Source organism: Haemorhous mexicanus, chromosome 29 (genome assembly GCF_027477595.1).
Source record: "Haemorhous mexicanus isolate bHaeMex1 chromosome 29, bHaeMex1.pri, whole genome shotgun sequence".
In the NCBI taxonomy this organism is placed as follows: domain Eukaryota; kingdom Metazoa; phylum Chordata; class Aves; order Passeriformes; family Fringillidae; genus Haemorhous; species Haemorhous mexicanus.
Window position 1 is genome coordinate 1,475,656 of NC_082369.1, and position 14,457 is coordinate 1,490,112.

The window sequence follows — 14,457 nt, forward strand, 5'->3', positions numbered from 1 at the left end:
TATGATCACGGACCTGCCACTTACACTGCCACCAAAAGCCAGGGAGAGCAGAAGTGGGCACTCTCTTAACACTTGCAACTGCCCTGGCCTGGTCACAGACTAAACACTCAGTAATGGCCAGAACTTGCTCAAGGCACTCGCTGAACACCCTTTTTCTTATGGCTTGCTACCAAAGGAACGAAATTCACTGTCTGTAGGATAACTCCAAGCACAACCAGAAGCTTGCTAAGCAGCGACAGCTGGGAAATGCACTTCAGACATGCACAGCTGAGCCAATGCAAAACATAGATGCATCCATACGCGTTACACAGTGGATATGGGCCCAACATTCCCAGAGAAGACAAGATTTTTTTTCTGCAGACACACAGGTATTGCCACCTTCTACAGCTGATTGACGAAACTACTAACTGAATAAAATGCTTGAGCTGGTTTCTTTGTAATGTTGCAGTAAACAGTGAACTCACCTGCACTAGGTGCCTGACCATGGATAAGTATTGGTGGCTTCAGCCGGAATCCACCGCTCTTTTCCTCTGGAAGTAAAATACAAAATTACAAGGACAAAGCTGTAACATATTAGAAATAGCCATTCAGTCATAAAATTGTTCAGGTTTTCCCCACTGTAACAACCCACAAGTTCTATAAATATGCAAAGTTATTAGGAGCTTTCCAAATAACAAATTCTCTTCTTCTGAAAGAAACCTGAATTTCCAGTGATCATCACAGCAAATATACATCTCAGACAAACACATGGCATCACAAGTAAGATGTTCAAAATTTTTTTCAGAAGAAACAGGAAAAAGACTGTGTTTACCAGAGAAATGGGGCTTCTTCTGCAAAGGACTTAATATAGATAATAAAGGTTTTAAGTGAGAATCAAACTAAAGAAAGAACAATCAAAGTTATGACTGAATGTGACAGCTGCTAACAAGTATCTAACTACCAATGATCATAAACTAAGTTAAGTTTAATTGCTTAATGTTAGTTTCTTGTAATAATAAGTTTTTACTCTAGCTTTTGTAGTATGAAGATAAAAAACTTTGCTCCCACTCACCACGGTTACGGTTTTTTAATAAATACCAAAATCTCAAAAAAATTTATAAATCTTCAGCTCTTAAAAACTGAGTTCCTTATAACTTACAAAGAATAATTATACTTTTTTCCTTTCAGGGACTTAATAGCTGTACACAGAATAAGACAACTCAGCATCTTACAGTCTCACTGTGCTTGGTTATAAGCATATGATATTGATGTGCATTACAGTGATACCAACACAATCGAACCAGAACTATGGAGACTAACAAAATCAGCAGTTCTATCAACACAGGGTTCACAGGCCATAAGTGAACACAATCATGACCATACCTTATGGTTGTTTTGCTTTCAATATAAAAGAACATTTTTCTGAAGCAGACATATGAGACTTTCCCAAAGGTTTTATTGTGAGGCTAGCAGGAAAGGGTCATACTGCAGTATTCTACCATCACTCCCAAAGCATTAACAACTTTGATATTATTTTAATTACCTCCAGCAATGGTGATGTTGAACAATGAAGTGAGCAAGAGAACAGCTCTAAGATGAGAACCATCATCACTTCCGTTCTCACAGATAGGGTCTTACTTCTGAAGTATCAGAGTACTTTAGATCATGACAAATTAACAACAGAAACATTTTTTCAAGAAAAATGAGGACGCTCACCTGGTTCTGAGTCAGAATTGCCTGTAGAGGGTTCACAAAAGCTTGACGGCATAAAGACATTGTTCTTTGTTACTGCAGTCAAGGAAAAAGAAAAAAGGGAAGTTGTGCATGTTGTTCTTTATTATAAACCAGTTACCAGACTTCAAACTGAAGAAATTTTTCTAGTAATTTGTTTTATTTTGGTTTTATTTCTTCTAAATTAAAACAGCATTACATCTGAAGTACCAAACAAGCCATTGCCCATAAAATCCTCTCAGTGTCTCCTGAAATAGAGAAAGAACAAATTTCATTTTTTCTGAATCCTGTATAAATACAGGATTCCCAATCTGAATCGTATCTGAATTAGGAATTAAAAGTGGTGCTATAGTATATATAATAGCATTGCAAAATGTATAATACCACTTCAAAACGCCCCTGCAGTGAGAGAGAGCAGAAAGGTGTGTAATGCCTGCTAGAGAATAAGAGTGAACATCTGGGCTCTGATGGACCACACTGTTTTCACCAAGAGGCAACTTAGGTTGGAACTACTCTGCAGAGACAAAACTCCTACAGAAACAGAGGAGAGCAGCACATCAGAGTACTGTCAGATGTCACCTCAGCAGCGGTCAACCATAGGGAAAAAATGTTTGAAAAAACAGGCAAAGGACAGCACTTCTTTTCCACACTTTGCTGGGTCCTAAAGAAGCAAACAATAGGGAGTTTGGTTGACACCCTGTCCAGCAGTTCTAGTACTTTTGGTGTTATACAAAAATCACAATCCAGTTTATAAAATAAGACAAACAGAAGGAGACAGATTTCTCAAACAGATAATTTTGCATGAAGAAAAGCATAACAGTATTTATTGGCTCTTTTAGTTTTTATAAGGCTGTAGAAAAAGTTCAATTATGTTGAAAAGAGAAATGAAGCTCATCTCTGAACATCACTGTACTAAAAAATGTGACATTTTCCTTTTATAATTAAGTCTGAAAATTTTTTCTTATTTACTTTAATTCCACCTTCTCTCTTTCTATTATTGTCTGCCGTAAGCTTAAACATGACAAAGTTCTCATGTAAGTAAAATTACCCTATTCTTGAGAGAAACAACCCCACCAAAAAAAAAAAAAAAAAAAAAAAAAAAAAAAAAAAAGAAGGTGGGAAAGTAAAAGCTTTTCTGGAAACCAAAGCCATTGAATAATGTCAACAATATTCAAACAGGTCTTCATGAAACTTGCAATTCCAATCAAAGATGTCACTGCTTGAGAACAACACGCATCAGAAGAGAAGAAAGGCGTCAAGGAAGAAATCACCACATCCTCTCAAAATTCATTAGCTAAGCAGAGGCTTGAGAAAGTTAAATACTGGATATCCCAGGAGTCCAGTATCCTAAGGAAGAGCTGAGTAAACTGTTTTCCTCCACTTCGTAAGAGATGTTAGCATAGAGATTCTAATCTTATACGACAAAGACATTGCGAAATGCAAGGGTTAAGAGATTATGGGGAATCTGGGTATACACGTACAGTTATTCTAAGAGAAAATCTACAAAACCCCATATTCATAATTTTTGTGCATTTCTTTACTTAACAGACAGCAGCAACACTGATCATCCAATTCATAGGATGACATCTGGAGACCCACTGAGCTGCACACCAGAAAATTGGGATCTGAAAGAAAAGAGCTTCATCCCCTGACTAGCACTGGTGCATGAATTTAAAATGCTATGCCCATGAAGTATCAGCAACTACATTTTGGATTTCACAGTAATTTATTTCTTTCAAATTAAAATCAAAACAACTAGGCTTTCACCTTTTAGTCACATCTCCAGAATGCGCAGCATAGGAGAGGAACATTTTTTTTACTTCTTTCCTTCAAGGTTTTTCATCTTCTTTGTTTCAACTTAAGACAGCAGAAATAAAGTAGCAGTCACAAAATCTGCCTCAAACACTGACATATCTAAACTAAAATAACCGTAGACCAAAGCTAAAACCTTCATATGATCTGTGAGGAGAGATGGCACAAATCAAAACTGTTCCTGTGAGTGAACAGATATCAAACGTGACCATTCCCATGCAAGTGAACTGCACGAGTTTACCCCAGTGAATTCACTGCCCTGACTGTCCACACACACAGGCTGTGGTCATTCTCTCTTGAATATGTCAGGTGCTTAAGAAATGTACTGAATCCCCCCCATTCAAAAAGTAACAGGAGAAGAGAAAAGAAGACTAAAACACAAAGTTGAGACTTGAAAAACTTCCCTGGCAGCAGAGTAACTAAGAAAAAGGTAGCACTTATATAAATTTGGAAAGAAGTGACCTGATCACAACAAATCAAGAAGATTTCTGGTTAATTCTGCAATTTAACAGCACAAGAATAAAAGGTGAAACTACAAGTACACATAAACTTACAGATAGAAAACATTTTTTAAAACTATCTATAAGCTCCTTTGGGCTTCACCAAATTTGTTAACGTGAGAACATGGCTGCTGTGGTCTTAACCCAAAGCACAACAGACAGTAATAAGATTGCTTACAAGACTGGAAAAAGAATGCTTAGGTAGGAAAACCATCCCTCATATATAATATCGTAGCAACATTTACCTGATTGAGAAGGAGGGAAATGAGTCAAAGATGAAGTTCTCTCTCGTTTTACAGGTGGACAGTAGCTTCCATCCTCTCGATCAGATTCTGTAGAAAAAAATTATTAGAGAAAATGCAAAACACCCAAGCAAGACACACATTCGCAGCTTTTAATTTTATAAAATCTCTTACCATCTCCATCTTCTGGACTTGATCCATCTGCAGATCTCTGAAATCAGATTACACTGATCAAAGAAAGATCACATACTGAACATTTCAGTCTCTTCAATTTGATCCAAATGTTTTAAACATCAATTAGGAGAATTTTTCTTTAATGTAAATTATACACACAAAGCAATAACCTTCTGGGACTTATATGTGGGCATAGAGTTTCACACAGATACTATCAAATGCAATTAATTCAAAATATTTCATTTACAATTAAGATTCTGGAAGATTCCCAAGCACTAACGTCTTTAGGGACTGTGTAACAGTTACTGCAGTTACATTTTCTATATACTGAAAATTTGAAAATGACAGTTTTCAAAATTGGTTTCATTGTTAAAATATGAAGTTTCAAGCTCAACATAAACATACCCATTATGTGGGAGTTCATTTCAAAGCACTTTACCTAATTACTAAGTGACATTAGTTCCTTCAACAAAATTATAGCATTAGAGGAATGCCTTTCAAAGCATGTTCTATAAACCATTATGACAGTACTGGAATTGTATTGGAATTAGCAATGGATAGTCCCCTAACATCTTCCACAGTACTAGAACAAAAAAGGAAGCACCACAGGCTACCAACTATCATAGATATTAAAAAAGTCTTTGAACAAAGGATTTATGTATTTTCTGAGGATTTCTATGGCTCCTTCCTCCTATCTCTCTGCCAGTTCTTCAACTAATATAATCTCCTTTGCTCGTCCAAAAAAAAAAAACCCCAGATTCCTTTCACTATGGAAGGTGATCACAGCTGCAACATCTTCATCTCACTACAAAACATCTTAGAATAATCGAATCGCTTAGGTAAGCAAGAACCTTTAAGATCATCAAGTCTAAGTGATCCTTCAGAACTGCCATGCCCAATGCTAAAACATGTCCACAAGTGCCACATCCATACATCTTACAAATCCCTGAAGGGAAGATGGCTCCACCACTGCCACGGGCAGCCTTTTCCATGGCTGCACAAACCTTTTGTGGAACATGCTTTTCCCAATATCCAATCTAAATGTTCAACTTGAGGCCATATCCTTTTGTCCTGTAACTTGTTACCTGGAGGAACAGACCAACCTTGGCTACACCATCCTTTTAGACAGCTCTGACATACTGGACTGTCTACCAAGTCCAACACTACTCTTTCATCCCACTCCTGCCCCAGGACATGCAGATGGACACCTTTCCTTGACTCAGTCTTACTTCAGAGATTGGCTCATAAATGGAAGAATGGCAGCTTATGGGCAGAGCCCAGTGATGCCCCAAAACTCCTTCTCCGCCATGATTCAGCCCACTTGGGCACCTGAGAACAGGCAGACATACAAAAAGACTGCACAAATCTGCACAGGACTGACATCTGAGGCATACCTTGGCTGTAAGAATACCAGAAAGTAAAAAACTTTCTATTTAGCATTGCATACATTTAGAACCCAGAAAATAATGTCCAATCAGTACTCCACTAAACGCTAATTAAAAACACTTACACTACACTTTGCCTATTTAACTACCTTTAAGGGCCTTTCTGCTTTGTTTTACATTCATTAAAAAAAATAGCTATCTCACTAGCACCCTAGTTGAGTACTTTTGGAACCTTTAGCATTGGGAATAAGAAGCTACTGACAGTTCTGGAATGCAACTCCCTGCATTCACACACACCTATCAGCCCAGCCATGTTAATACTGCACTTGATGATCAGTGGTTCTTTCCACATAATTAGTCAAGTAGTCCATGGTACTACCAGAAGGTGGTCTTATTAATCATTGACCTTGCCAACACACAATACTTTCCCAAAAGATGAGGCTAAAATGGAAAACCATGATATCATGTATTTCAGCAACCAGCACCTGAACTCAAAATTATTCCATTTTGCACATAAAGTGTTGTCACATATAAAAGCAATTTTTTTCCACTTTTATCAAAAATCCTGAAAGCAAAAAGAAAACACTTGATAAAAAATTTGCATGAGTGGAACTGCAGATCTCTACATGCAAAAAAATCCTTAAAAATAAACAAATTATTTCCACCTGAATGTCAAAAACTTAAAAATGCTTCATTCTCAATGCTCAAGTAACACATCCAAAAGTCAAACCTATACGATTTGAGGCCTCAAATTATCTTATCATTGTAATTTTGTAACTGACAAGCACAACTAATGTACCATCACCGTGATTAGTGGGTAACAGGCATCAATATCCAAAACCTACTCTGTACTCTACGGAGGGCAAAGCAAAACAGAGAATCTGCTCCAAGTTATTTCCATGCTTCCTAGCCCAGGTTTTGGGAGATTAAAACTGTGTACCTGTGGATAAATAGATGCCAGGTAGATTCCGTGGAGGTACACAGATTGACTGTATTAGCATAAGCTTCACTTTTCTATGAAGCCACAGATAAATTAAGTCACCGCTGCAGCCAGAATTGCATACCAGTGCTGCTTCAGAGGAAGCTGGGTACACTAGACAAAAAGCAGGGGTATATATGCATGACAAACCTGACAGACTGGAAAAGCAGCAAATTACATTTAGTGACAACGAACAGCAGTCCAGCCTCTCCATTTTACACTTCTCAACCTACTCAGTCTATACTTTACAGTAACACATGCTTTAAATAAGTACTCCGCAAAATGGAAACAAAAGCAAGGACCAGCTCATCCTGTAAGAAACCACCAAGGTAATTAAGTTTATCTCTATTCAGTTCTTTGGACTTAGATGCTGATGAGACACAAACTGGTAACAGCAAAATCCAACCTAGAATTTTCTCATTGAAGAGCAGAAGCCACTTTTCACTTATTCCCTCTGTCCCCGGCTTTCAGAAATCCAGCTAGAGAAAAGTTACATATATGCCTTTATTTATAGAGGCTCCTACAATTAAGACACATTTCTAGTTAAGGAAATTAGCTTCATAAACGCTACCGACTGCTTTTTTAAAGCATACGACACAGTAGTTAACTAAATACAAACATTGATTCGACACATTGATTCGACAATTGTTACATCAAGCTAAGAGAAGAACTCCAAAACTTGAACTAAATTGTCAGGTTTTGTTTATTTACACTAGCGAGGAGAAACAGGGAGAGGAAGGGAGAATTTGGGAAAAGCAGAAAAGGTCAAAGCCATTCAGGGAAAGTGTTTATCTTTGAAAATGCATTTTAAGATGCAAAAATCATACAAAAAGGGCTTCAGAGCACAGTAATGCAAGTCTTCAGTCCAGACACTCTGCACATACACAGGCATTACTGAACTGCCATGATTTGCTTAAAAGCTATTCCAGAACCTCTTAATCAGCAGAGTCTTTCTGGGATGGCCATGTGCTGCGGGAGGCTGGTGTGGGTTAGCAAAGACTTAGGACATAACCATCAGCTCTGCAAGGGGCTGTACCTATGGCCACACTAGATTCATGCCATACCAGAAATATGTGTGAGTGGGTGTACAAACAACTAAAAAAGAAATATGCAGTGTCTCTTCTTCTGTCTTAACTCATCCATCTTCCCAGGCCCTGGGAAGACTGGCTGCAATGAGCCAGTACAAGCACTCTTAAGATGCATCAACCTTCTCCAGATTTCAAGGTAAGGGATGGTTTTGCTGTAAGACACTGGGATAATTTGAAGAGTACTTGCCAGTGGTGCCTGCCAGTTACATGCCCAAACTGAGCACCATACAATTCAGTAAATTTAACTGAATGGAATCAAGAAGAATGCTGAAACAGATGTTCTGTACAGCCACTAATTTCTGCATATGATCCCCAACAGCATTTGTGGGTTTTAAATTTCTTTCAGAACACAGTTAACTGGGATATGATTTTCTGCTCTCTTAAGAACAAGATAAAGATAACCACTTCTTGCTGTGTTCCTGAAAGTCTGGTTAACACCATTCTCTTGGACAGTTCTAGTAACACTGCAATTTCAAATGACAGAAAACTGAGATAAAAGTCCATGACTATGTTTGGTAGGAAAGATGTGTGATAACATCTTTACAAAGAATCCATGGGTGAGGGTATGGGTGTTAACATCTTTGAAATGGGTCTTAATTCTCCCCTAACTTCAAGAAGCAGGTTTGTTATGGAGCCCAGACAGCCCAACTCCTGAAACAGACAAGTGGGGGACTCAGCACAAGCCTGAACTTAGGAACTTTGGGGTAAAATGACACTTTGAAGGGGGAATATGCGATAGGCAGTTTGGGAAGGCTATACCTTCCTAGTACTTCAGACAATGGGGAAAGGAAGAGGGCAACATGCGGCCGGGAGTTTGGGATAAAAAGAGAAGGCTGCACCCTCCAGAACCTCAAGAAAGAAAACCCAGTGGGGACATGTGGCCCAGCAGACTCACTCCTTTTTTATTCAAATAAAGTTGCAGGACTCCCATTTGCTTTTCAGAGCTCCACACATGCTTACCACCCATATTTTAAAATATTAACCCTTGAAAACTTTAACCTTCAGAAAAGAAACTGGAAGAGTTCTGCAGTTAATCAAGCAACAGTCTGAACACTGAGAGGTGCTTAACCTACAGCTATTAGCACCTTATCATGACAATCCATTCTGTACTGGGGTTACTTGAAGTGGCCAATTCTTGGACAAAAAAAACCCAAACCAACGAGTGCAAGAAAAGGGTTCAGGTATTGGGTGAAGCAGCCTTAACAAAGCTTGAGCAAAGAGTACATGCCTAGGGTGTGATGCCAGAATGAACAGCGACACTCATCTGCACCAAGAAAACAGAGTGCACCAACCAGAAAGATTAGAAACACTTAAAGTTGCTCTGAAAGACTGTATGGTAGGAGTCATTTAGTCATCCAATCTTTCAGAAAAGATTTTGCCACATCACCAGAGGAAAAATCAAATTATGAGCACTGACAGCTTTTCCACAAGACACTGATTTCCTCCCCACTCCAAGCACCCAAATCCAAAACTCTGCTATGACGCTTGGTGCTTTTAATCTGTTAAATACCTTACAGGTTGGCATGACATATCCAGTGGAAGCAGTATTACCTGCTCACTTTGTCAAGCTGCAGCATTATGGCCCATAGAGGGAACAAAGAGTCCTCCTCTAACTGCTTGAAGCAAATCCATCAAATATAGACCCACTTTCTCATTTATTTAGGAGTGCTCTTGCCCTTAGCAAACACACAGCTTACACTTCAAATTTTAAAATACTGGAGGTGTCTTCTACAGGGACACTACTAGGGAGACTCACAAATTTCACTTCTTCTAATTGGAACCAGGGTTTAGAGAAGACTAACACTCGAGATCAAAGAACCAGATAGACTGTGATTTGCACTACCTACAGTGAACAGCAACGGATTCCACCTAATGGAAGGGACTTTTTCCTCTAATCCCCTCAGCAGCAGAAGTACTTGGTAGATCAACACTTACCCCTGCCAGTTCTTGTTGAATAGGAGCAAGCTGGGCTTCAGAAGCAGGACTCAGGGTAGCACTGACTGAGGCCACAGCAGGAGCAGGGTGCTCAGAGTCGCACTCACCAGCTGGTTCTGTGTGACCCAGACCATGGTAGGGGGGCTCAACCTCTCCCTGGGGGTCCTCGCCTGAATCCGACAAAGCTTTTTGCTCTGCAGGGGACTGTGAGCAGAAAAGACAACGTCCCTTCAATGCAAGGCTGCAACATGAGATTGGTCGTCCTAGTGAGAGGATCCATTTGTTTAATTTTCACTGCTTTCACAGTAGGACAGAAGGAGCTGCTTCTGAGTTCCTGAGACACCAATTAAGATACATAAAAACTCTGTAACAGAACGTGCCGACAGAATTAGTTCCCACCCTTGAGAAAAGCCTTAGTTGGAGCAAATGCACTCTTTTGAAAGCTACCAAAATCATCTGTGTCCCCAGCAAGGAGGATTTTGCCAGCTACACGCTCATTGGGGTTTAACCCCTCCCCTCTCTCAAGGACTAAAGGACAGTTGATAGATAGCTTTTACCTTCAGATTCAGATATAAAAAGTAGACAATTACTCTAAATAAGTGGCCTCCATTGCCTCTTCAGCCCTGTTTTGAGGGAGGTGAGGTTGGTTATAAAACTCTTACAGAAATTAATTATTTTAACATGCACACAAGACACAGGATCCTTTCATATTTACATGATGGTGAATTATCTGAAAAGCAACACCAATGTTTTTTTCATAAATTAGCAAGTTTCAATCTATTTCAAGGAGGGAGGTGACTGGATAACTAGTGCACCCTAATGGGATTTGGTATTTGCTGAACTTCTGCCACAGACTTTTCACTCCTTCACATCATTTAATGCTGCACATCCCTGCCTGTACAAGAAAAGTTAACATTATCATATCCTGTATACATTTGAAGAATGAACAAGCTATAAAAAGGTTTTAAGCACGAACAACTGTATTGTGATTAAGGACTGAATTATAGTCCAGGGATAACATGCAGACGAAGGATGTGCACTTGCAATCTGTGGCCTGAGCTTCCCTGCATCTTATGGCGAAGTATCTGAAGAATTAAGCAGTAAGAAAAAGATGACATTCAAAAGGACACAACTTGAGCTTGCTCCCAGAAAACACTTGGTAGAACGAAGAGACTAAAAATGCTCATCATTGCCCAGGTCTGTGCAAGAAAGTAAGCAAAAGCCTGAAAAATAAACAGCATGACTTAAGAGCCAAGTTCTTCAAGTAACACTTGCCCTGTCATGGTAACAAAAGCCAGCAATACATAAAATTTTATTACGCAACAAATCACTATAATTATGGGTCAAAATAGTAAAAATATATTTATGGGGATATTACTATGGGTATCAGGTAAAAGTTCAGGGTGCTGGGTTTTTGTACTGTCAAAGTTATCTAACATTTTAATATTTAGTTGTTAATAACAGACCCAAACACTAACTTAAAACCCCAAACAATGAGAAGAGATAAAGAAACATTTTTTCACCAAACATTTAATAAAATCTAGCAGTCTAGCCACCTATCCTTACCTTTTCATCTGGGGAGAACAGCAGGAAAAGGCTACCTGGAACTGGCCATAGCACTTCCAACATACATAAAAAAAAGAGCCTTACCAGAAATTTATACTGACTTCTAGGTACAGTTTAGAAAATTGCGTGTAATGAAGAACAGGCAAGAACATGCAATGCACACTTGTGCTAAGACCTTAAAATTGGAATTGGCAAAATATTTTGCAAGTAATTGATATCGCCACAGTTTAGAATATCCTAAAGTAGGCTAAGTAAACATCCAACAGATTTCAATAACTCCTGTAATACTTGAAATACTTGCTGTCAAGCATTTTAAAAATTGGAAATAAGTATAAATCTGACCTCTATCCTAAACAAGACTGGAATATCTGCTTCAAGACCCACAAAAGAAACAAACAAAAATAACTATTGCAAATCACCACTTCTATGAAGAAAAATCTGAATCCAAGATGAGAATTTCATGGCTAATAAATAAATATATTTTTAAAATAAAATTATTAGAAAAAGTATATTAATCAAAAACCACTACAAGTTTTAGAATTTTGTGAATAGTATATGGTTTAAGTCATGGAAAACAAGACCAACAAAGGACTCAAGGATTTATTTATCAAACCAGAACTGCTCCAGGCAGATGTTTGTACAGCTGCTTTTTTGCTCTCAAAAAAGCATATCCAAAGGAAACTGTGAAGTCAATTTTAAAATTAATTTTAATCCTTAGTCATGCATACTATTCAAAGTGTTTCCTAGTCTCTTAGCTTCATGAATTCTGATCTAAGCTCGTTCTGGGTGTTCTTTGGAGCTGGTGAACAGTTCACTCTCTTCCTTTTTGCTGGAATATTTTGTCTGAGAAACGTGTCCCTCCTTGAGCCTCCTCTCTCTAGAGAAAACATTCATTATAAAATACAGTTCTAGGGAGAACTTGATAGAAACCTGTTCCTGCCTCTTAAACACTATGGCAAAGACCAAGGGAGAGTTGATAATATCGGGAAGCAAACTACACAAATTCACCTTGCTCAGCCAGATCAAACAACTTCTATTTTTTTAAAACTAAAAATAACACACCCAGACTAAATACATCTACTTGGAGATTTGGTTTCCTCTATATTGCAGAAAATAAGGAGAGACATGAAGGAATAAATAAAAGCTAAGACGCACATGATACTACAGTCACCAAATATAGGCAAGGAAATAGTATTATTTTTCAATAACTGGAACTGGAACAAGCACTCTTGGACCAGCTTTTCCTCCCAATTCTAAGTTGAGTCATTTGCAACCTCTTTCTTCATATTCCTCACTCCAGCACCTCTATCCAATGGCCTAAAAAGACTACTCTCAGAATATCGTTTCATATTTTTTACCTGCTTAGAGCCAAGGACAACTCTTGCCTATACGCCTAATAACCTTTATCAGCCTCTCTATATTCCTCCAAGATTTTTCTGCACAACTGTCTCTCCAAATACCTTCTCATGATTGTTCTTTTAAGTACAGCAACGTATTCACAATTATGACCTCTTAAGCACAAATTTTAACTCCTTAAGTATACTATGGACTTACAGTACAGTTCCACTGGGTATTCATGCTAACAATGCTGAAACAGACTGGGAAAGGGAATGCTCTGCCTCTCCATACACAAATTACTTCATTCACAGTTCTCTCTCTGTCACTATCCTAAACCTGTAAGCCATGGCCACAGCATAAAGAATCTTTTCTAGCCATTCGTCTCCCCAAACCACCAAAACCCAAGCATTTCCAAATAACATTGCATCAAAGAAGGACTTCAACTAACCCCTACTTTACATATCTTTAAAAAAAAATTTAAAAATTAACTCATGATTTTGCTCTTCAGGCTACCTGGGAATGCCATCTTACAATCACCTACATCACTTTTACAACTCTATACCTATTTTTAAAACTCCACAGTTAAGACCATGATGATGGCTAGAACAATTTAACAACATAAACCCTTACTCAATCCAGAGCCTTTGCATTTAGAACCCCCAGTTACCCGATAAACTCTTTGTACCACTTTGGTATGGAACATGACCTAAGTATCACATAACTTACCTTCTTTCAGAGTCAATCTTAAAAGGCCACCATTATCAATTCACATATGGAAAGCAGTACACTGATCAAAACTAGTTATACAACAAACTAGAAATGAAGTGCTCTTTTCTATATTCTACCAATACCCCAACACAGGCTGGTGGAGGGAGGAGGACAAGGCACAAGCTACATCATAAACAATGGTGTTTTCAAGTGCAAAATATTTTAAATCTTACCTTTTCCTATACTTGTAACTAGGGAGGTCATAATGATCCTATGCGATGACAATCAATAATGACCAGTTTACCAACAGTTCATACTAACAGAACAAATAACACTACTTTAAAAACATTTTTGGACAAAGTGTTTCTTTATGTTACTACCGATTAAATTTGTTTAAGCTAATATACTTGCTTAAAAATGTGTCAATCCAAAAATGACAGAATACTTTCACCTCAGAAATGCACGTTAAAAGCGAACTTCAGAAAACTACTTAAAGTAACCTATGGCAAAAAACTTGTCATGAAATGGTTTTATGGCAGAAGCTAAAATCAGTTTCAGAGCAGAAACATCAAAGTGTCTAATATTAAACACAGATACAACTTTTATCCATCAATTTAAATATTTACTTCAGAAAGTGCTATGAAAAGCATAGCTTAGCTCATAAAGAAGTTACTTGGAGTAAGAGAAATACTCCATGCCTAACATAGTGAGGTTCAGACTTCATACTGCTTTCAGATCTCAGCAGTTTGAGCTTTAAGCTGATGCAATTTTCCAACTGGTGTCAGGCCTAGGAATTCTGCTTGTCAGAAACACGAATAGCAGTGCTACTATTCAGATATTTGCAAGTAAAAAACAGTAGTCAAATAGTTAAGGAGACACAAAAATCATGAAAATGCAGACTCACTCATATTTAGTAACTACAAACTTGACATCCACCATTAACTGACATCTAAATTGAAAACCAGGACAGACTAATCGTATCTTTTCACAGAATTCATAGAATTACCAGGTTGGAAGAGA

General features: G+C 38.1%; 1 protein-coding gene across 2 annotated transcripts in view; it reads right to left on the reverse strand.

The window, feature by feature from the left end:
- The window catches only part of RANBP3 (RAN binding protein 3), a 61,189-nt gene that overhangs the window by 27,406 nt on the left and 19,326 nt on the right, over positions 1–14,457 (reverse strand). The window contains exons 3-7 of one of the 2 annotated variants that reach the window (XM_059870183.1): positions 9,826–10,029; positions 4,439–4,475; positions 4,268–4,354; positions 1,696–1,767; positions 465–530 (exon numbers count right to left, since the gene is read on the reverse strand). In XM_059870183.1, the coding sequence (XP_059726166.1) occupies positions 465–530; positions 1,696–1,767; positions 4,268–4,354; positions 4,439–4,475; positions 9,826–10,029 (466 nt within the window). The remainder of the gene's footprint in view (positions 1–464; positions 531–1,695; positions 1,768–4,267; positions 4,355–4,438; positions 4,476–9,825; positions 10,030–14,457) is intronic. The other variant, XM_059870184.1, reaches the window with a different exon arrangement.